This window comes from Nothoprocta perdicaria, unplaced genomic scaffold, assembly GCF_003342845.1.
Source record: "Nothoprocta perdicaria isolate Ctin4 unplaced genomic scaffold, notPer1 scaffold_28, whole genome shotgun sequence".
Lineage (NCBI taxonomy): Eukaryota > Metazoa > Chordata > Aves > Tinamiformes > Tinamidae > Nothoprocta > Nothoprocta perdicaria.
The window spans coordinates 242,166-264,029 of NW_020455510.1; the positions used below are offsets into that span (position 1 = coordinate 242,166).

The 21,864-nt window shown below is 36.5% G+C and overlaps 1 protein-coding gene across 2 annotated transcripts in view; it reads right to left on the reverse strand.

Moving 5' to 3' along the window:
- Window positions 1-1,657: 1,657 nt before the first annotated feature.
- The window catches only part of NUCB2 (nucleobindin 2), a 21,062-nt gene continuing 855 nt past the window's right edge, over window positions 1,658-21,864 (reverse strand). Inside the window, exons 2-13 of one of the 2 annotated variants that reach the window (XM_026041139.1) lie at window positions 14,567-14,707; window positions 13,760-13,882; window positions 12,956-13,082; window positions 9,556-9,659; window positions 8,644-8,829; window positions 8,279-8,369; window positions 7,633-7,691; window positions 7,008-7,100; window positions 5,833-5,922; window positions 5,128-5,298; window positions 4,763-4,844; window positions 1,658-2,746 (exon numbers count right to left, since the gene is read on the reverse strand). In XM_026041139.1, the coding sequence (XP_025896924.1) occupies window positions 2,628-2,746; window positions 4,763-4,844; window positions 5,128-5,298; window positions 5,833-5,922; window positions 7,008-7,100; window positions 7,633-7,691; window positions 8,279-8,369; window positions 8,644-8,829; window positions 9,556-9,659; window positions 12,956-13,082; window positions 13,760-13,882; window positions 14,567-14,707 (1,386 nt within the window). In that variant the 3' untranslated portion in view covers window positions 1,658-2,627. The remainder of the gene's footprint in view (window positions 2,747-4,762; window positions 4,845-5,127; window positions 5,299-5,832; window positions 5,923-7,007; window positions 7,101-7,632; window positions 7,692-8,278; window positions 8,370-8,643; window positions 8,830-9,555; window positions 9,660-12,955; window positions 13,083-13,759; window positions 13,883-14,566; window positions 14,708-21,864) is intronic. The other variant, XM_026041140.1, reaches the window with a different exon arrangement.

A 21,864-nucleotide genomic window follows, 5' to 3' on the forward strand; every position in this document is an offset into this window, starting at 1 on the left:
AATACTAACTCACAATGRAATGATAAGTGAAATTCCTTGTGCAGCTGCCACAGGCTCAGCTCTGATGCTCGCTACACCACTGGGAAAGAAGCTGAGTTCAGCACCTAAGACAAAAGAGGTGTTTTAGAAAACTCTGAAAGTTTTTTAGATGGTGAGCTACAGGTAAATGGGTCAAAAAAGTATATATAATGCCTATTTCCTACAACAGGAAGGGAGAAAGATTATTATAATCAGGATATAACGTTGCACTGAAAACTTGAGCTGGGCAAGTACTTCAGAGCAGATATTGCATTACATATAATGAGATTTGTTACAAAATACATGTAATATGTAAAGACATTGGTGTTGTAGAAATGCCTCCAGATAACAGGTCTCAGTTCTTTTATTCTCTCCACATATTTTTATCATTTTTCCTGTATAAACACTTATATGGAAGAGAGACTGGAAAACTTCCCCTCAATTTTTCTRTGATGTTTGAGTCATTCTACTGCTGCTTCCCTCCTGTGTTCTTAATTATCAGCTTATAASCCCGCTGCCAGGACAATGCACTGAGAAACTCCATTACAAGTGAGAATAATATCCCTTGCTAATRTAAGTCCATTGGATGTAGCTGTAACTATATCTGGGCTTCTTGGCAAATGGATAAAATTACAGAAAGGTAATTCAGCCTTCAGATAAAGATATAATCAAATTCTTGTTAGAACAACAAGAAATGACAAATGGTGGATATATTAGTTTGAGAAACCAATTTAGTGTTAACCACTGGGTCAAGAACAAAGAAAAAGGGACATCAGAAAAGTTTAATTGTGGTTTGAGCACCATAAATAATGTCTAAAAGGAAATAGAGCATGACAATTAACAAGATAAGGAAATAGAATCTATTGTGGCAGTGAATTCCMTTCTCTTGTGCAGAGTCCTAGTGAAAGAAACACTAAACACAGATGGAGGGTGCCTAGCTGATATCAGGCTTAACTCTGTTTCTTTGCTTAAAATGCAACTGATCTCCTTTGACACTGTCAGCAGTTAGCCACGGAACAGGAAGGAAACGCAAAGGATACTTGCCAAGGTGTATATATGTTCACTGTGTATCAGTTCAAAGCCAGCATTATACAAACAGAATAATCCAAGCAATCTGTTTAAAAATACATGAGTAAGAGAGACCCAAACTTTGGTCTTTAGGATAGATTTGGTCTGAAATTGATGACAATCACACAAGTTTTCAACATTAGAGTAAAATTCACAGGGAAAATCAACTCTTGAACTCATGTGTGGTAGCTGTGTTTGTCTTTTTCTTTTCTTTTCTTTTCTTTTTCTTTTCTTTTTCTTTTCTTTTTCTTTTCTTTTTCTTTTCTTTTCTTTTCTTTTCTTTTCTTTTCTTTTCTTTTCTTTTCTTTTCTTTTCTTTTCTTTTCTTTTCTTTTCTTTTCTTTTCTTTTCNTCTTTTCTTTTCTTTTCTTTTCTTTTCTTTTCTTTTCTTTTCTTTTCTTTTCTTTTCTTTTCTTTTCTTTTCTTTTCTTTTCTTTTCTTTTCTTTCTCTCTGAGTAAAATCTTGATTTACAGTATTAGGGAACTCTTTTGGTTCAATACCAAAATCAACTAGTAGCCCTGTTATAGGACACTTCACAAAACCGTATCAACTACTAAAAGCCTAGTAAATATTAATAGCAAGACCTCTTAACAGCCAAAGAACCATATCCAAAAGGAGCTTTTTGAAGCACATGGTGCATTTTGAAAAATCAGATATTACCACAGGAGGTAGGATAAAATCTGCACAGAAAAAGACGGTGAGTCCTGTTCTGTTTTGCACAGTATTTCCATCAACATAGAACTTTTAACATGCAAAATTTTGAGATCGTCTGGCATCTGATGAAAGAAACAGGGATGAAAGTACTGTCCAGAGCCAGGTGAGTATTCAATTGCCCCACAGAATTAATCTTAACAAGGAGGAGGGTTCAAGATCAATACACCACAAGTACAGCCTTCCTATTGAACGCTTTACAGTGAAATTCTTAGGCTTCTGAAAACATGAAAAGTATTCACTGTTGCACATMATTTTGGTAATTAGATTTTTAGAAAGTGCAAATTTTCTATGATGAAACATGCAGAATTTTGTTTCTATTTGGCCTTAGAGAAGAAAGGGGATGGTAGCACTGGAAATGGTAGACCATGGTTGTCTATGGTCTGTAGTTCTCTACTTTGCTGCTCAACGTTTCTGGAAAGAATTTTTACATAAGATAAGACCTAATTTGGTATTCAGGCCAGGTTCCTGCTGCTTCTGAGAATATTATGATTGCTGCTCTATGGCAGCTCAGCCAGCTTTTTGCTGAACCCAACAGCTCAGTCGCTTGGCCATAAAAACCCTTAGTGTTGCTGACTTTCATCTGCTCCTCGAATACAGCCCTTCATGTGATCCCTTCAGGTGATCCCTTCATTGCATTTTCCAGTGATGCATTTCAGAGAAAAATAAATTAGTGATTCAAATCTGATCAATATTTAATCTATGACTTGCAAAAGAATTTACAATTGGGGGAAGAAAGTGGAGAGTTCATAGTTTCTTTTTTTTTTTTTTTTTTTTTTTCTTTACCCTCCCCTGCAAATAATGACAGTATAAAGTTGAGGCACAAGTGGTTAAGGGTGAACTTGAACATGATCAGTTCTAACAGCTGGTTCTTGAACATGTCCTGGTGGTAAAGGCTGTTCACCTCCTGCAGGATGGCTTGGTGCATCCCCAACTTTGTGTTCCCCAGCTGTAAAACAAGAACAAAACCTCTGTAACTTCTTTATTAAATTAACCTCAAATATGACAAGTCTCTAAAGGAAAGCTGCTAGTGTAGAGAAAGTCAGACAAGAACTGGCTTGTAAGTAGAATCAAAATTTGCATAAGCTATTTGTAACAAAATCAGAGCAAGACAACCCTAAACATTGTGTTATCTTAACATGCAAAATGTCTTGTATGGCTAATTGTTTCTCTTCTGTGTGGAAATATTGTTTTCCCTGTTACTGACATCACACACTAATTAATCTGGAGATCACTTTGTTCTCTGTGAAAAAATAATAGTTATTTATGAAAGCTTTAATCCAAATAAGGGAAACCTGAAGAAATAACAACTTGTTCCTGTATTTTATTCGTTACTGCATCAGCAGTATTTTGTAGTATTTTCCCCCTGCCTACCTTGGAGTAATGCTAGTTTTTATAGATGGCTTGACTGACAACTTTTTTTTTAATCATCTTCTGTGTAGTTCTGTAGTAGCCTAGAACTTAAGACATATTTATTGGCTACTTGGGTCTCCTTAACTCAGTAAATGAATAGTGGCTACTTGTGGCTACTATAATTGACCRCTTAATGACTTAGAAGAAAAATCTGCAAAAAAGTATTTAAGAACAGTATCTGTCACAATACTGCCAGTATCAGATGACGTATCATTAGTCCAAAGGCACCTGCTATTACATGTGGTATTCTTAATGAAATTCTGTATGTGAGGCTCTYGGAAATGAGTATCATGAAATGAGATTAGCCACAGGAAGATCTGAAGTAAATTAAAGACAAAATGAAATTGTTGCTCAAATTTCATTATTTTATGCTGTTTACAAAACTGTATGCCTTGCAGGTGTAATTTCAATGTATTTAAAGTGAGCTGTAATCACCGACTCAAGTGGTTAAGTTTGAACTCTCTCTGCTGCTCCTGCAGGAGCAGTTGAGAACATTAGTATTCAAAAAGCTGCCAGGACACAGCCCAAGGCCTTTTGTTTGAGATGGATGTCAAAAACTTCTTGTGCTGTAGCACTGATAAGATAATCCTAGCACACAAACATGGAAGTCAACAAAGCCATATTTAGAGGAGAAAAAAAGAAGATGTATGACAATAGCAAAGTCCTTTAAAAGCCCATAGAAAATATTGACAATGCATTAAGAATAAAAAGATGCTGACTACTTGTCTCTCTTTTTTCTTTTTTTAAATCAAATAGTAAATGCAATGGTTTATTGTATCTATTCATATCTTCTGAGAGAGCTGAAGTAATTGGTCTTTTCCAATGCCTAAAGCTAACTTGTGAGGCGTCTTGCGCAGCTACTGGTAAGTTGGCAACAGAGGGTAGAGCTGTTGAAAGCATTTAAATGTGTACGTTTATGCTGCAGTCTGAGATTAAGATCACAATTTAGGATTACTGTCTGCGTCATGAGAATAAGCCAAGGGAGACATAACGAACAGTCTAACTGCTGACAGCCATGAAATGATAGTGGAATCAACCTCAGCTTTTGTGTAAATACGCAGGATCAAGAGTGAGGCTCTTCAACAAGAAGGGAAGGACATATTACTATGACTTCATATTCTTGGTACTCAAATCAGATATATTATAGCATGTGTGTACAAGGCAATCTACTTTTAATCTCCCTGGATTTGTGGTGGTAGTCTAGTCACAGAACAAGCAGGCCTGGTCACTCTTATGTGCCAATTTTTCCCCAGTTGCTCAGAAATCCTAGATATCCTAGATCTTAGTATATTTAGACTGTCAGGCCTAACACTTCCTCCAACGAACTGGAGTCTGTCTTCCCTGCTCATCTGATGCTGTAAGTTATGCAAGAGTGAACTTTTTCTTCTTCCTCTGGACTTCAAATTACTGAGTCTTCAGAAATCTTTTAGAAAAGATCCATGATCCATACTCTTCTCTAAGGAAGCTTATTGAACCTCTCAGATTTTTTTTGTGACTTTTACATCGAAGAACTTGTTCTAAAGTTTGTGTATCTACACAGAAAAATACATACGGGGTTGGAATTTCAGTTCTCCAGCTGGTCCTGCAGGAGGATTTCCTTGCTGCAGCTTCTTTTGTTCCATCTGTTTTACAACCTAATTAAAAAAAAATAAAAGACCATAKGTGAAAAACTTACCTATATCAACCTCAGATGTGACCTGATTACACTTAAGAAATATATACAGTTGTTAGGTGAAGTTCTTATTAGTGGRCAGAACTACTGAGATGCTTGCACTGTTTGCTATAATCTGAAGTAATAAATTACATTCTGCTGCAGTAAAATTTGTTTAGAATATGAGAAATAAATTATGGTAGGGATTGTGATCCTTGAGAATTATATGGATATAGAAGAGGATTCTTGGATTCTCATATGCATACCTGTTGAAACTCTTGCTTCTGAGCCTGAAGCTGGTCGTGCTGCCGCTGTAGCTCCTCCTTTTGCTTCTGAAGATCTTCTGCCTTCTTTCTAAGTTCATCTTCCTGCTGAGAAATATGACTTTCAAATTCCTTTAGCTCCTCTTCAGTAAAGAGCTGCTGTTGATCTAGTGTCTGAAAGAAAATATACACTATGAATACTAATGCAGGACTGATCATCTATTTTCTAATATTCTCATGGGAACAGCACTTAGCTGGATTCTATACTGACACTAGCTGTCTTCAGACCCACAGAATTTTGATCAACTCCAATTTTGATGAAATTAACTAGACATAGCACTGTAATAGGTTAGCTCACCTTGTTTTCAGTAACAAGAAGCTGCCTAGTTTATATTATAGATTTGGAGTTAGAGGGGAAAGCGATTCTCCTTACCAAATAAGCTGTTATCTTCTATTTAAAGCAATTCATAACTAAAATATCCATTTTTTTCCTGAAAGCTATGTGCAAATCAGCTCTCTAAGATCCACACGGTGGCGCAACACTTGTTCTATTTGTGTGTGAACCACAAAGATTGCATCTGATTTAGTAACATGCATACTGAAACAGGATTAAAAAAGCCCAAAGGTCAGAGGCATGCCACTTAGTATCCTGGCTATAGAGTGCTGGTAATAGCATAGTATGTGGCACTTGGAACACCTTTTCCTTACCTCCCAGCTATCTGGCTCCAAAAATTCTTTTTTCTCTGTGGCTCTCAGAAACTCTTCCATAGTTACTAGCCGGTCCTTGTTGACATCCACCTAGTTGAAGTGAGAAATTAAACTCAACAGAGAGGATATTTTTGGTGGGAGACATTATTTGATTTCACTGTACACGTGTCTTCAAATGTAGCCATTTTGTTTTTAAACAGTCCAGTTTTTGTATAATGCCTGCTACATCATTTTATTTCTAAAAACTATATACAATAAAATGGAAATAAAAACTGAATCCTCATATTTGATTTAACTGATGTGTACATCAGTGCTTCCACTCACTGGAAGCACTATGTGTGGTTACCCATTAATAGAAGCAAGGCTAATTACTTCTATTAAGAAGTAATAGAAGTACTTCTATTGCTTCTACTTAATAGAACTTAAGATTAATACCAACCTTAACAGAAGTATACTTTTTTTCCTTCAGAAATAAAATGTACTTTAACTTTCTGGTAACAATTTTGTAACTGTGAGCAAAAGTAAGCTCCACTGTTGTATAGAGAGGATTTAAAACGGGTGGGGAAAAAAAAAGTCAGAACCCTATACATAGAAGGGAGGAAATTCTTCTCTTTATAGCCAATACAAGCTCAGGCCTGTTGCGTTCCTCAGACTTAAGGAAYAGAGCTAAATTCAGAAGAGGCATGACTGAGAAACAGTGGTTCAAAATACCATCTTTTCCTCTGGCTCTAGGCTGTGAATCTATGGACATTAAATGCATTCACTCCTGCAGGTAAAAGCTTTGAGCTCTTAGACCTTTTTCTGAAGGGGCAAAAGATAGCTATGTGAAGGAAAGCATTGTCTGCTATGCTTTCACACCTCATCCATTTTGCTAGTACAAAACATAATTTAGACCAAATTCACAGGAAATATTTATTTAAATCTGAGAGCATCAGCAAAAAGGGAGGCTACAGCACAATTTCTTCTCGAGCAACTAGTAAATTAAAATCTAGTACACAAGTACATCACAGTATAGGGACAGGACTTGAGGATTGCAGATTTATGTGAATCTCAACACAAGCAGGATTCAGTAAGATGAGTGAAGCCCTTCTKTTTGAACAAACCTTCTCATCAGAAGAACTGTACTTTGTTAACAAAGCAGGAAAAGRGTAGCCCTATTAAATGTTAGCCCATACCTCATTCATTACATGTTCTCTCATTCTCAGCCTTTCTTCTTCCATTTCAACCATGTCGTCTTCTTCATTTTTGGGGTCATAGACTTTTTCRAGCTGAAATTGAAAATTATCAAATGTCAGTCTGATTAAAAAGGATCACTCAGTCAAATGAAGGAGCCTATTTGGAATAGTAACGGGTGATATTGTTACCATACTACTTTTATTTATATRTATGTCCTACGTATTCTTTTTTTTTTTTTTAGTACTTAATTAAGAATCAAGTGGCACTTTCATTGCTGTGGATTAAATTTTTAGTCAGTTCATATGGACTGTTGTAATTCAAAGCTGTGGACATCACAATACTATAAAATTCACGTTGACAGGTAGTCTGATCCTCTAAGCAGAAAGTTTCTATGTGGTATTTGGAATAAGGGAAAGGAACTGAGAGCTTCGACTACTTTTTTTTTTTTTTTTACCTACTAATACAGTTTTGTATTTTTAAAGAAATATTAAAGACATAAAACTTAGCATAAATATTTTCACTTGTAGCCCAAAGCCCCAAAACATGCTACAAGAGATGGCACRCATTCATATAATCATTTACTGGAAGAGTTTAGGCTTCTAATTTTGGTGGTTTTTTTTTTACCTCTTTAGTAAATAGGGCTTCTAATTCTTGCTCATCCAGGAAACCATCATTATTCACATCTACAAAAAGAAGCATTGAAAATACAAACCAAATAAATACAGAAGGCAAAATATGCAATAGTTACCCATGAGTTGAGTTAAATGTCAGTATAGTCTGGCATGGACTAAATATCTTATTTAATGAGATGCTGGTTACGTTGGTTACATAGGTCAGGTTTTCTGTTTAAACAGGCATTGGCTACCTAGTTCCTAACTGCTGGTTTTGTAAGTCTGGAGCAATCTCTCTAGTAGTTCTTGGATTAGTAAACTGAAATAGGTCACAACAGATTGTATACAATGCAATTGTTAAACTTCTCAAATCAAATGCGTATTCTCATTTCCCTGAAGAACCACTAGATAGCAGATCAGGACTACGTGATTTTGAGTGTTTAAAGGAAACTCTAACATCTACAACTTTTAAATCCCATGTGACATCTTATTGGTGCAATCATTTTACAAGCAATACAGTTTATTTACTCTTCTATACTCTTTGTATTTATTGAAAGTTACAAGATTCCCTCCTGGCTTATAACAAACTTGCTGAACAAACACTCTCAGCAGGAAATTAAGACAGCCACTTGATTTGTTTGTTAAACTATGCCTCTTACCGTGTAATTTGAAAAATGTTTTGGGGTCAAATTCATTTGGATCTAGTCCATCAGCTTCTTCCCACACCTCTTTGAGTTGATCTTTGCTTCCCTATAGAAGAAGAAAAACTATTCAAAACATGATTTATTAAAATTCTATTGCATTATCTTTGCATTACAATTTCTTGAAAGGACTGTTTTGTTGCAACTAGAATCAACAGAATTTTTCTTAATCCCCTCTTGGTCCTGTATAATACTTGCACTTAATAGGAAGGCCTGTGGAAAAGGGAGAATCAAGGAAACGCCTACTTAGTGGAAAACAACATCTGTAATCATCCATAAGCAAAGCATCTTCCGAACTGTATAAAAACAGACTGTGGCCTTACAGGATGGTGCACTTTAGGGTGATCTCCATGCTTTTTCTTCATCTCTTCAAATTTAGATTCTTCTCGCTGTCTCTTTTCTTCATCAAGTGTTTTTAAATACTCTCTTCTCTCATGTTCTTTCATCATCTCGTATTTCTTAAATTCTTCATGGCGTGTCTTATCATAGTTTTCCAGGTCACTTGTAGCCTAAAAATAGATGTACACACACACACTTATATTAAAAGCATGTTCTGTTCCACTGACAAATAAGACATCTGTGGAAAAAACAGCTSTATTGCCATTTTCCTGTTAAAGATGAGGTAGACTATTAGGGAGGAGCAGGGGGCTCTCGCTAGACAGTTACACAAGTTTTTTCCCATCTTGGGAAGTATATTTCAGCTGGCCACACGTAACTTAATTGTGTTTCTGTAATAAATATGGTTTAAAAAAAATGCCTGTAATTAGATAGTGAAACTACTAAACCTAATGTACATCAAATGCCATGTCCAACACAGGCAACTTAGRATTTTTGTGTTTTGAATTCTACCATGCTGTGGTTTTGAAGCTTGACATAAATAGAGCAGATCATGAAATTCAAATCCCTATTTGAAGATTATTATTTATGTCATGCTGTGAGACATCTAAAATAATTTAGGAACAGAAATCAGACTTCAGACATCAGAAAATACACTTGGGCAAATCTTGTTAAAAGGCCGCTCCCAGAACTAGAGAGCCCTTCCCAAAACTAAATGGTTCTTTCAAATAACACAAGCTGATGACAAGGTTTTCAGGCATAGTTTTTTTTTCCCTACCTGAAACTGAGCTGTGTGTCATTTACAAAAGGTGGTATACGTAAAAATATTTGCTTTCACCACAGGAGAAAAAGCATAACAATAGCAAAAAAGCATACTGTAGGTTATATCTAGTACTCACAGCTTTGATCAACATATCCAAGTCCTTAGGTTCGAAGGTGTCAGGATTTTGATGGTTCAGGTGCTCAAATTGTTTAAGGAGAGTTTGATGGTCTAAGCCAGTGTCTGAAAAAAAAAATGTACAAATGACAAACCATGTTAAAACCAACTGAAAGCAATAGAGATAAAGAAGTTAAACTTTCATACAAGAGCTTGTGCTTTCGGGGTATTTGGGGTTCCCTGAGCACTTGATAATTTTTCACTATCAGAGGAAACTATAGCAACATTTCTAAAGTAGCAGGTACCTGAGGGAGATGAACTAATTTGACAGCTATTTGTACTGTTTTCCTTTGGACACGTCAGCATTGCACTGTACACCATACCTAAACACACAGGAATTAGAGCTTGTGCCTTGGCCAGCAAATGTACAAACAAACTAAGCTTCATATACCAAGACAGATATTTTGTTCTAGACACGAGACATAATAAACACACCTCCCTAGGCTTCCAGTGGAGTTATCTGTACTATCAGACCTAGCGGGCCCAAGAAAGACACAGGTTGCTCTGTTTTGCAAATGATACATCTGGCCCAAGATGCAAAAAAAAGATGCATCCGATATAAAATTGCAGATGAACAAACACTCAAAGTCCATCTGTCCAAAGCTAAAAAATGCAAGACAATAGGGAGTCAGTTCCTGTGTCTAAAAGCTGTAAATATTTTTATTTTCTGTATGAGGCAGACTATACCAACAATATAAATAAACAACGCACTATAAAAACAAATTCAATTTCTACAACAGACTTTTCTAGATGTTATTATGGTTTTTGACAATGAATGTGAGGTTAACAATACTTTGTTAAGCAACATTATACTTTGATATAGTATGTGTAACAATTCTGAAAAACTAGATAGCTCAGAAAAGATTATTTTTTTAGAAGGAAAAAAAGATTGAAAAACATCATTTTAAACTTTTCACTCTAATAAATTATTTGGCTCCCACTATGTTCTGTGTTTGGTATTATCCTAAGCCAGTATTTGCTGTCTGGGACATATTTCAACCATCATTCCTACCTAGTGAGATCATAATTTCTGTTGAAGCAAATACTCTCCAAAAGTAAGGTAGGAAAATGGTGCTGAATGGGAAAGAGAACAAATAAAATCGAATAGCTCTACATTTCACAACTAGAGAATGCACTTTCATACACGTCCCAAGATACTACACAGAGTGTGTGTGTGTGTGTGTGTGTGTGTGTGTGTGTGTGTGTGTGTGTGTGTGTGAGAGAGAGAGAGAGAGAGAGAGAGAGAGAGAGAGAGAGAGAGAGAGAATGTATACGCAGTTGTATTTTATGAACAATTTGGCTATAAACCCAAATACAAAGAGTCTATATGTAGTATGAAGTATTTCCTGGCAAGTTCTGTTACATTAAAAACTACAAACTTGAAAAAGTATTTTTCTGCTTTTGCTGTTTTAACACATTAGTAGTAATCTGAAAATTTTTAACTGCAATCATGTATGCCTGTTGTCTCATACATAACATTTCACACTTGCACACTGATGGAATATCTGCCTGAACTGAGTGGAAGAAAGTATATGCCTGATCTGTTGTGGAAGAAAAAACACTTTTCTAAAGCATGCTCTGTTCTAAAGCATGCACAGAGCATTCTTTAGAAAAGTGTTTTTTCTTCCACAGCAGATCAAGCATATACTTTCTTCCCTGATTTATAGAGACAGAGACAGCTATAAGTAAAACCAAACTTGTTGTGATTCTCTGCTAGAAGTTATGAAATGCTTCTTATAAAAGTGTTGGTTTTTTTTTTTCTTTTTGCAAACAGAAGTTTTCTAAAAGGACAGGCTTGTCACATAAAACGTGGCAGTTTGGGTACAAGCTAAGGACGCTGTAATATTGAACTTCTGGGGCAGCAAAAGCTTAGAGTAGATTGTAAAAAGACATTCTGTTACACAAGATTACCATCTGCACGACTATGTGTCATTAGCTGCTGCCAGCTAGCTCACCGCCTCACCRCGACTGGAACGCTTGCCTGCAGCAGGAGCGTGAGACCAGGCTCTTGGCAGGTTAGCAGCAGCCTGAGGAAGTTGAATGCGGGGTGGCACATGCGAAGCAATGCACTCACTCCTCTGCAGGGGCTACTGCTGGACTGCACTCTCTGGCTACCAGTAGACTGTACTCTCTGCACTAGAACTTTCATTAAGAGAAAGCACAAAAGGTAGAACAGTGATCTAACACGCTAATTTTCTGTAAGTGTATGAACACTTAATTATACTATGGTAGCACCTAAAAACTTCACTAGAAAGGTATTATACTAAAATACCTTCTTTGCCAAATAATTTTGATCTTTTCTTGACATTAATAATACCCCTACAGACCCACATTTACATAAACATACTTTTGTCTAGACTACTTGTTGCCTCTAATACAGGCTTAGTGGTATCAGCAGTAGCAGAACTTTGTTCTTGGAATGTTCTAAGATTGGTCCAACACCTCAGTAGGATTGCTATTAGAATTGGTATTCAGTTCAGTTGGATCCCATCCCTAGCTTACAGAAAGCTTTTAATAATCCATATAGGCAAGTTAAACGCTTTTTTAAGAGCTGCTTTGTAGGGGGGAAAAAAATAAAAAAAAAGAGGCTCTTTGGAAACAAGAGCCTGCAAGTTTTCATTAGGAACTCTTTCTACAAGCAATTTTCTTAAGGATGAAACAGCTAATAAGAATTTTATTGAATTAGTTTTATTTGGAAACTTTTCAATCTGGAAGTAAGAGCACTCTCATATTAAGAGAAAGGGAATAGCACCATTTCCCCCATCTTCCTAACCTCCACAGAATGATCAGAATATTAAGAAACCTATATACTTCATTCATATAAAGAAATGGCCTGAGTTTGTAACATTGCATTAACAATAAAAAAAAAAGAGCATGTTATGGAGAACATTTTCTATTATGTTTTCTTTTTTTTTTTGACCTCAAAAATGTTGCAAAGAATAGCAAAAATAGTCCTCTGAACTGAGATCTTTAATATTTGTTATAAATCTGTAAATAAACTTTTATGAGAAGAAACAAGGCTTAACAAGAACAAAAGAAAAACTTTTTTCTTGTTTTGTCATGCTCTGTTCTTAAACATGGTCTCAAAACATGTTGCTAGTTCTCAAGATTAAGAAAATTCAAACCCCTTGCCAAAATCAGTTTTTGTTATTTATAAAATGTAGTTTGTTCCTCTCCTCTTTCTGTTTCTCTAAAGAGATGTGCCCTTAGCTGGTGCCAGGCCAGCTTAGAAATCAGGACACATTTACTTTTAGCTGACTTCAGTTGTTACTGTTGACAACAAAGCATAAGTGATGGATTTGGGGCACCTGTCCAGCACAAACCCATCTGCTAATTTTCCTCATTCAATTTCGTATTCTTACCTTGAACAGAATCCATTTTAGCTTTAATTAACATTCTTAATCTTGCCACCTCTTGTCTTTTTAGTTCATCCAGCCGTGTTCTTACATGGTGGCTTACTAAATCAAGCTCTCTGCTTAATTTTCCACTCTATTAAAAAAAAAAAAAAAAAGTTATCTAAGTTATCTATATAAAATAAGACAAAGTAGTCTTTAGTATTTCCACTAGACATGAGCAGATTGATGGCAGTCTTTGGCAATACTGTAGCCCACACCGCAAGAATATGAAAAAGATTATTTGCATTGTTAAGTCTATAGCTATAGAAACAGTAGGGAGTTCTAAAAGGTTTCTGAAAACAGAATTTCTAAAAATTTGAATGCTCCAAAGACTGTAAGTAAAACCCTGAGTCAAAAGCACCTAATCATATTTCAGAAGTGACAAATTTCGTGGCCAACTGTTCTCAAATAAGTTCAGGAGAGCTGCAATATTAACATACACAGTGCTACAATTTTCACCTTCTTCAGGAACTTAAGTGGAGTTGCAAGCACTGTGACAGCCACCAAATAGTACAAGAATATTTTCCCAAACTGTGGAAACAGTAATCTTTGACGGTTATACTGGAGGTAGCAGAGCTGACAGAGGAGTCAAAGGATGCCAAAAGCAACTGCAGAAATTAGCTGAGTAAATAGCTAAGTAAATGAAAAATGAAAGAAGAATTTTAAACGCACAAATTGAGATAAGTATGAAGGAAAAAGAAAAGGAAGAAAACATGCAACATAAATCTCACATGATTATGGATTTAATTAATTTTTTTTTTTAATACATACCTTTATTTCTTCTATATCAGCAGTCTGGAGTTTCTCTCTGAAGTGCTTATCTGTTTCCAAGACATCTATTACTTGTCTGAGATATTCATCATAATAGAGTCCCGTATCCTCCAAAAAAGAATGCTAAATTTGAGTTAATATTCCTAYGACACAGGCTATTTTATCAACCCATGAGGGCTTGTGGCAAATGAAATGCTCTTCAGAAGACTACTCCATTGAACCAGGTCCATTTTGGAAAAAAAAAAATCTGCTTTAACTATAGAGATTATATGGCTTTCAAACATTACTGTCCATCAATTAAAAGCTGATATTAGAGTTCTGTTTCTTGTCAAAATCTGCACTTTAGTAAATACAAAATCTCAAATGTTTTCACTCTGTAGTAGTCACAAACACAGTTTGCAGCTGAGAAAACTYCACGTCAGTGTATTTCCCTGACCAAACATTTTTCTATGTAAAGCATCCAAATGAAGTGGTATTCTTATCATCAAAATCATTGCACAGAATTTCCTAAGCCATCACTCAATCACTTGAAAATCTCTTTGGGGCAATAAGCAGTTCTTTCCAGTGTAAGCTGGGGGAATCATTCCATTTACCAATTCATTTTTAGCTGCCAATGAAAAATAGAACAGAAATACCCCACTACATTAGATGGCAGACCAAGTGACAAAATTGGCAAATATTATTTTCCTTTCTGCATATAACTACAATCTATTTAAATTTAAATATTAATTTAAATAAGAATTTGCTATAGCCAGGTTACTGACAATTAACACAAAATATTGAATTAGCAAATTTAATTTTACTTACTGGATTTTCTACTTTTTCTCCTTCTGCATGGGCTTCTTTAACTTTTGTCTTGTCTATGTCTATAGGTACAGCTTCCAAAGCCATTAGAAGACATGATATCAGCAATATACAGTGCTGTGGCAGGACAGATTGCCACTTCATCTAAAATAAAAACAATTCACAAAATTAACACAAATTATGACATTATACTACATTGATTAAAGGTCTTTGATATTCCTACATAGATAGCAGTAAGAACATACTTCTCATACATTCTATTGCTCCTGTGGAACACTAGAACTCAAAAGAATTAAATACAAATGTTAATTTAAAGATATTTATTTTACAATTAGATCTCCCTTGCAGGTAATCTGTTTTAAGTAATCTAACATTTCTGTAGGAAAAATAASTTGTATTCTAAACAGGTAAAGATTTTTTTAGTATTTTTTCAATGACTCGGTAAAACAGGTCAGAATACCCAATGTTCATCCACTTGTTTAGGATTGTCGTCTTGTTTAATTAATATTGATATTACTATTCTGAGTCTATCTTTGCGGAAGACTTTGGCAAATTTCTAATGATAAAACTGGATGGTTAATCAGACTTTTATGTAGCAATGTAGTAAATCAGACTTTTATGTAGTAATGTAGTAAACTGGGAGGAGTAGCTGATAGCCCTGAGGGCTGTGCCGCCATCCAGAGGGACCTGGACAGACTGGACGGCGAGAAATCTCATAAAGTTCAACAATGGCAAGTGCAGGGTCCTGCACTTGGGGAGGAATAACCCCGGATACCAGTACAGATTAGGGGTTGACCTGCTGGAGAGCAGCCCTGCAGAGAGGGACCTGGGCGTCATGGTGGACGACAAGTTGACCATGAGGCAGCAGTGTGCCCTGGTGGCCAAGAAGGCCAACGGGATCCTGGGGTGCATTAAGAAGAGCGTCTCCAGCAGGTCGAGGGAGATGATTGTCTCCCTCTACACAGCCCTGGTGAGGCCACATCTGGTGTCCAGTTCTGGGCTCCCCAGTACAAGAGCGATGTGGAGCTGCTGGAGAGAGTCCAGCGCAGGGCTACGAGGATGATCAGGGGCCTGGAACATCTGCCMTRTGAGCAAAGGCTGAGRGAKCTGGGCCTGTTCAGCCTGGAGAAGAGAAGGCTGAGGGGGGACCTGATCAGCGTGTATAAATACCTCAAGGGAGRCAGTGAGGAGGAGGGGGCGACCTCTTTTCAGTGGTGGACAGCGATAGGACTAGAGAAAACGGCCACAAACTGAAGCACCAAAAGTTCCACAGGAACTTGAGAAAACACTTTTTGACAGTGAGGGTGACAGAGCCCTGGAACAGGCTGCCCAGAGAGGTTGTGGAGTCTCCTTCTTTGGAGATCTTTAAAACCCGCTTGGATGCAGCCCTGTGCCACATGCTCTAGGTGACCCTGCGTGAGCATGGGGGTTGGACTAGATGACCTCTGAGGTCCCTTCCAACCTTAAGCATTCTATGATTCTATGATTCTATGAATGCCAGTAGTTTTATGTTTCAGGTATGAAGTATTTATTGCATTTGCAGTCAAAATCCTCTCCAACCTTTATCTCCATGAAAAGTATTCTATAGACCTCTGCAGTCTCTAGCGGACACTTGGGACTCCAAGCAACTGGAGCTGTAACATCTGAAATTCTCTCTGCAACACTCAGCAGAGCTTATCTTTCAAAAGCTGTAATCAGACTAAGTGCTACTGGATTTGTTGACTTTGAGTAGGATTTGTGCTTGTAGGCGATTCTGGTTCTCTCATAAATACCAACCTCTGTAATTACACTGTCACAGGAAACAGAAAAGATTGGATTATATTACAGGAGGTTTTTCGTATTTATCTGGTGTCTAGCAAGTCTGCCTAGTAAGGACGGTCATCAGGCAGTTTCATTTCAGATTGCACATAGGTTTTCTTCATTGTAGCCATTTGATAAAATAGGGGAAAAAAATCTCAATCCTTGCAGCTAGTTTTGCTGACTGTTAAACTTAACATGAGATTTCCAGTAGTATTTTGAGGAACCCAACTGTTTACACAATTTCTCTAATGAGTAAGAAACAAATATATTTATTAGAGTAGCAAATAACAACCTAGTGAAGACAGAGTTACTGGATTTAGACACATCATAGTCCAAGACTATATTCATCAAGACTAACTCTATAAGTAGCTAAGACATGTGACAACCTTAGAGTGATAATCAAAACTGTGAGTCACTGAACACATTGTATTCTGACATGTATTAGAAGAGATAAACCAAGCCCACTGCAAAATCTGACAGTCAGCTGCAAGAGAAAACTCAGCATGATTCTCAAACACAGMAATTGGAAGGAAGAATGACAAGAGGGTGGATGAGAACTAGGGTTCCAGGCTTTGCTCTGCTAAATATTTTACTAGTAAGAATTCACCTCACTCTCAGCTTTTTATCAGGTCTCTTCAGCAGCTCCCCATTTTTAAAAATCCATTCCCAGATGCCCATCCCTTCACAGGCATTTTGGAGGGAATCTATGAATCTGATTTTTTTTTTTTTTTCTGCAATGACTAGGTGCTGCCAAGTAAACAGATGATCACAGTGCTGCAGAAGAGCAACAATGCTTGCATTTTAAAAGGAGGATCTGTATCAATTTGCTCATTGTCATAGTGGTACATAATGCGCAGCATGTATCCTTGTGCACTGCCATGAGAACCTTCCTCTTCCTTATTACTATTTCTCCTAAAGCTGTGTAATCGAGTAGAAATATAAATTACGTGTTATGATTCTCTGTAGTTGTCTTTAATAATTTCCAGATTACTTTTTTTTTTAATAGATAGATGGGACAGAGCTAGAAACGKTGATTCCAGAAAAGGGCACATAGCATACTTAGATGAAAAGGTAGACTGATTCTAATCTCCTGATGTCAAAAATTAGACTCCTTTTTCCAAATTAGCTAGAGGGATAAAAGAATAATTCTGTTTGTAACATATATATGCAGACTTAATAATAAAAATAGCACTATGCAACTGAAAAAATACTGCAGTTGATAAAGAAAGCCAATATCCTAAGCGGCGAAAATAAAAAGAATGAAACTGCTCTCAGTAGTAAGAAAAAAAGATGTCCAGAGGATGAGCTAGAAGAATGAGATACTCAGCAGAAAAGAAAGCCAACAATGTACTTGCATGAACAGAAAAATATAATTGAAACAGAAAAGTAACAGGCTATCTGCCAACAACCTTGATCTTGATCCCACTTGAAGTTAATCACAAATTCCTATTGATTTCAGTGGAAGAGGACTGGACATTTGAATTGTATAGAGCTATGAGTTTTGAGAGATGACTACAAAATGAGTCTAAAGCTTCTTTTAACAACATTGAAAACAGCAGTAGCCTATTTTATATTGGGTTTATTTATAATATAAATATGAAAATATCTTTATAATTCACTTACATACTACTGTCCAGAAAACAACATAGCTCAGGTAGCGATGACTCTGCCACCTTCTATCAAAGCAATAGATATTTTTTGAGCAGCAGCACCCACTGCCAAATTTTCAAATGCCTGAGATAGGCACACTCATATAATAGTATCAGTATACAATGTTTGTGCACATGTATACTCAGAAGAATATCTGAAGCGAGACAGTACAACACTGTAAATCTCATGCTGCACATTTACATCTGCCAAACTCTTGTGTACTATTATGGGAAATACAATCATCATTCCAAACCTAGAGAATATGCAGATAAGTCTACATATTCATAATATTTGACCCACACCTGCTGTATCTGATATTGTGAGATACAGCTCAAATATGCAGGATGAAATCAATATTCTCTATAACCAAGACTATACTACAACGTCCTATTTTAATTCTGTACTCCGAAGATTCACACAGCTTTCATACAAAGCGCTGCAATTAAAAAAAAAAAAAAGTTTAAGAAATAAAACAGATCTATTGATCTTTATCTAAGAATATTCTAGACTCTGCAATGGAAGGAGTATGTATGAACACAGCATATATATGTGTGTGTGTGTGTACATATTTTCCCCTCCCTCTTTCAATAAATGTTCCACACTCAAAAGGCAGTAACAGTATTCCTTTTGCTATTCTTTGAGCATTTCTTCTCTTTTGTCAAAGTTGTTCATTAATCCCCATGATTAAGATGTTCCTTTTTTTTTTTTTTTTGTCCTTCATTAGCCAATAGGTTTCAACCCAGATATGCTGTCCTAATATTTTGTTAGAGTACATACCACTTACATTCTAACTTTTCAGGATCAGGAGATGCTCCTTACGGCCCTTCAAACAGCACTTTGGTACTGTGTGCAAATATAATTTTATATAAAAGAACATTGTTTAAGTAGATAAAGATAGCAGAATCATTTCTTCTCACCCTGTTTAAATTCTTTTCTTTTGAATCTTGTATTTCTGTTCTCGATATTTTTGCTCCTGTACTTTATCTGCTTTGCTCCCATGATTACATTTAAAGGTCAATTGATACAACAGATTCTTTTTTTCGGCTTCTCAGCAAGCAGAGCATGCCTCAACTGTTTGCAGTACAGCGTTTGCTGACAGAATCTTTTCAAAAAAAAACTTCAAAACTTCAGCTGTTTTCCTCCATGAGTCACTAAATGCCTAATACACATTTTGCTCTAGATGATCACAAAAATTATCCTAAAGGAACCTCGGAGTTTACCAAGACTTCAGTGGATCTTTTTTTGCACTTAGTAAGAATACAGAATATAGCTAAGTGAAATCAATGTAGAAATATATGCAGTCAGATTTTAAAATATTTAGGCAATTAATGATAGCTGCTTGATGATATTTGTTTCTGTAAGTTGCTAATTCCCTTTGATTTCTACATATTTACCCTGCTTTTGGTTTATAGAGATAGGAAGGCATTAGAAATATGATCACAAAACAAGGCTAAATATTCCCTGGATTTTCTATGGTGAGAACAAATATTCATAATTGAATATGAACCCAATATGATTCTCTTCTAAGAGAACGTACTCTTGTTCCAACTGTCCAATCATACATAGTAAATATAAATGAATATTATTTCAATTGAAATTAATAGGAGTTTTGCATCTGATTTCAGTAAAAGCATCGTTTGATTTAAGTGCTTGTCCATAAGGTTCATGTCTAGTAGGTATCTCACAGAAGCTTCACAGAGATTTYTTTTGCTTTCCAAGCAAACAAGTAGACAGGAGTACAGTGCAAGACTAAATAAACACACTCTTGCTGTACAGGAATACAAATAAAGGCAACATTGATATGGGCTTTAAAGTTAATGGTAAAGTTTGTTATCTTTCTTTTGTAAAACACACATTTGTTTAGTCAGAATATCACCAGAAGTATGGGTCAATATTTTGACATTTCTGATAACAGAATCAATATAATAATATTTCAGATGTCCATTATTTCAAAGAGCATCCTTCCCCTTCCTCTTTTGTGATTACAATTACATACATGTCACTTAGGGACAGATTTTAACTTGGTTTATATGCGTCAGAAGTAAATGTTCAGTTCTACTATGATTTCTACAGGGCCAAATTATGGAAACTTCTCCTTAAAGCAGTCTTATTCTGATAAAATCTTTTTTTCTTCTCAATTTTTACTTGAGTAGTGTTTTTTTCTTAATATAATTTTGCATATGAAAGTACTAAGCTGAAAAACTTTATTCCAGGATAAAGCCATAAGGAAATTTACGTCAGGGGCCTATATTAAATATTGTTTCCAGTAGTTAGTGGAGATTTTAGGCAGATCAATGGTGAATTTTAATCTGTAATTTTCTGGGTTTGGGCTGATTTTAATAATCTTTTTTAGAAATAGATGAGATTCACATTGTTATGCTACTACAATGCAGCTTGTTTAGACAAATTTATGTGATATTTGTATACATATTTATCTTTCAATTCTAAAACAAAATGCTGTCATGCTCCAAAAGACTATAGTACTATGAAAAAAAWATATATATGTAAGCACATTCAGGAGTTACTGTATGTAACCAGATTAACAGTTTGCTGCCTATGAAGGATCTTGCACTGTGACAAGATCACAGTATATCAACTGATAGAGGAAGATAAAAAGTGTATCTTAGGTGCTCACAGAAATGTGGATTTTCTCCCATATTCTTTTGAAGAGTCTAAGTGAAGATTAGTAAATGTCAGTCCAAACACTGGTTTTAAGGAAATTTCAAGTGGATCCCTAATTCCCAGCTATTCTTTCATGTAAGTTTTTTCTCCATGCTCACCTTTTTAGTTGAGATGGATAGTCATTTGAAAATTTGGGGCAGAACTACTGCAATACTTAAGACTGTTCTRGGTTTTTCTTGGGGATGGGAGAAAAGAAGGTAATAAATAAAACCAAAGCCAATTCGCATCTTTCACTTGAAAGCCATGGTGCTACACTTTTTGTTACTATTACAGTCTAATTTTGAGAACGCTCAACAGTATCTCTCCACAAGTACTAACAACTCAAATACAGAGGCTGTTGCCAATTCCTTCTATAAGCTGACCCAAAAGTGTAACCAAACCTGAATTCTTTTGAAAACCATGGTTGTGTTCTTTTCAGGAAAGAAATAAACAAACCAAAAAGTTCTCTACAACCACAAATTCAAACTTTCCTCTTTTGCAATATTTTGCAATTACAGCAACTATCCTGATACTGCTATATTTTAGCAGTTCATCCTGTGGTTCTATAGAAAGCACAGTGCTATAATCTTTGCAGTAAGACTGTCTTTGCTTGGCAGAGACAGGGAAAATGTAGTCTCCTGGACAAAGCAGTGTGAGCTCTTACTGTAGCTGTGCAATTATCAGCCACTTAACATTTTGCTACAAGCTCAGTATTAATTTCTCACCGTACTTCAAACCTAACCAATTATGCATAACTCAGTGGGCTGCTAAAGTGTTACTTCCTGGAGAGCCATTAACCCTAAAGGACAGCGCTTCAGCATAAAAGCCCGGGGGAATGAAACCTAAGGATGCTCCCAGTATCCAGCAGAGCACCACTTTTCACAGAGACCTCCAAGCTTCCGAAGTGGCACCTGCACCTCAGCCCAGCTCGCCTTGCCGCAAACTCGGCCCCTATTGCCCCTATTGTCTTTGCCTAGTGTTATTTATTGGACGGAAGGGAGAGAGTTTAGATCCCCAGGGCAGGAGAGCTCCCGGGGGCCTCTGGCCTGCGGGGCGAGAGGCCGCCTCGGTAACCCTCAAACCTGACCCGCACGCGGCCAACGGCTCTCCCTGACAGCAGCTCCCCTTCCCGCGTGGCCAACGGCTCTCCCTGACAGCAGCTCCCCTTCCCGCGTGGCCAACGGCTCTCC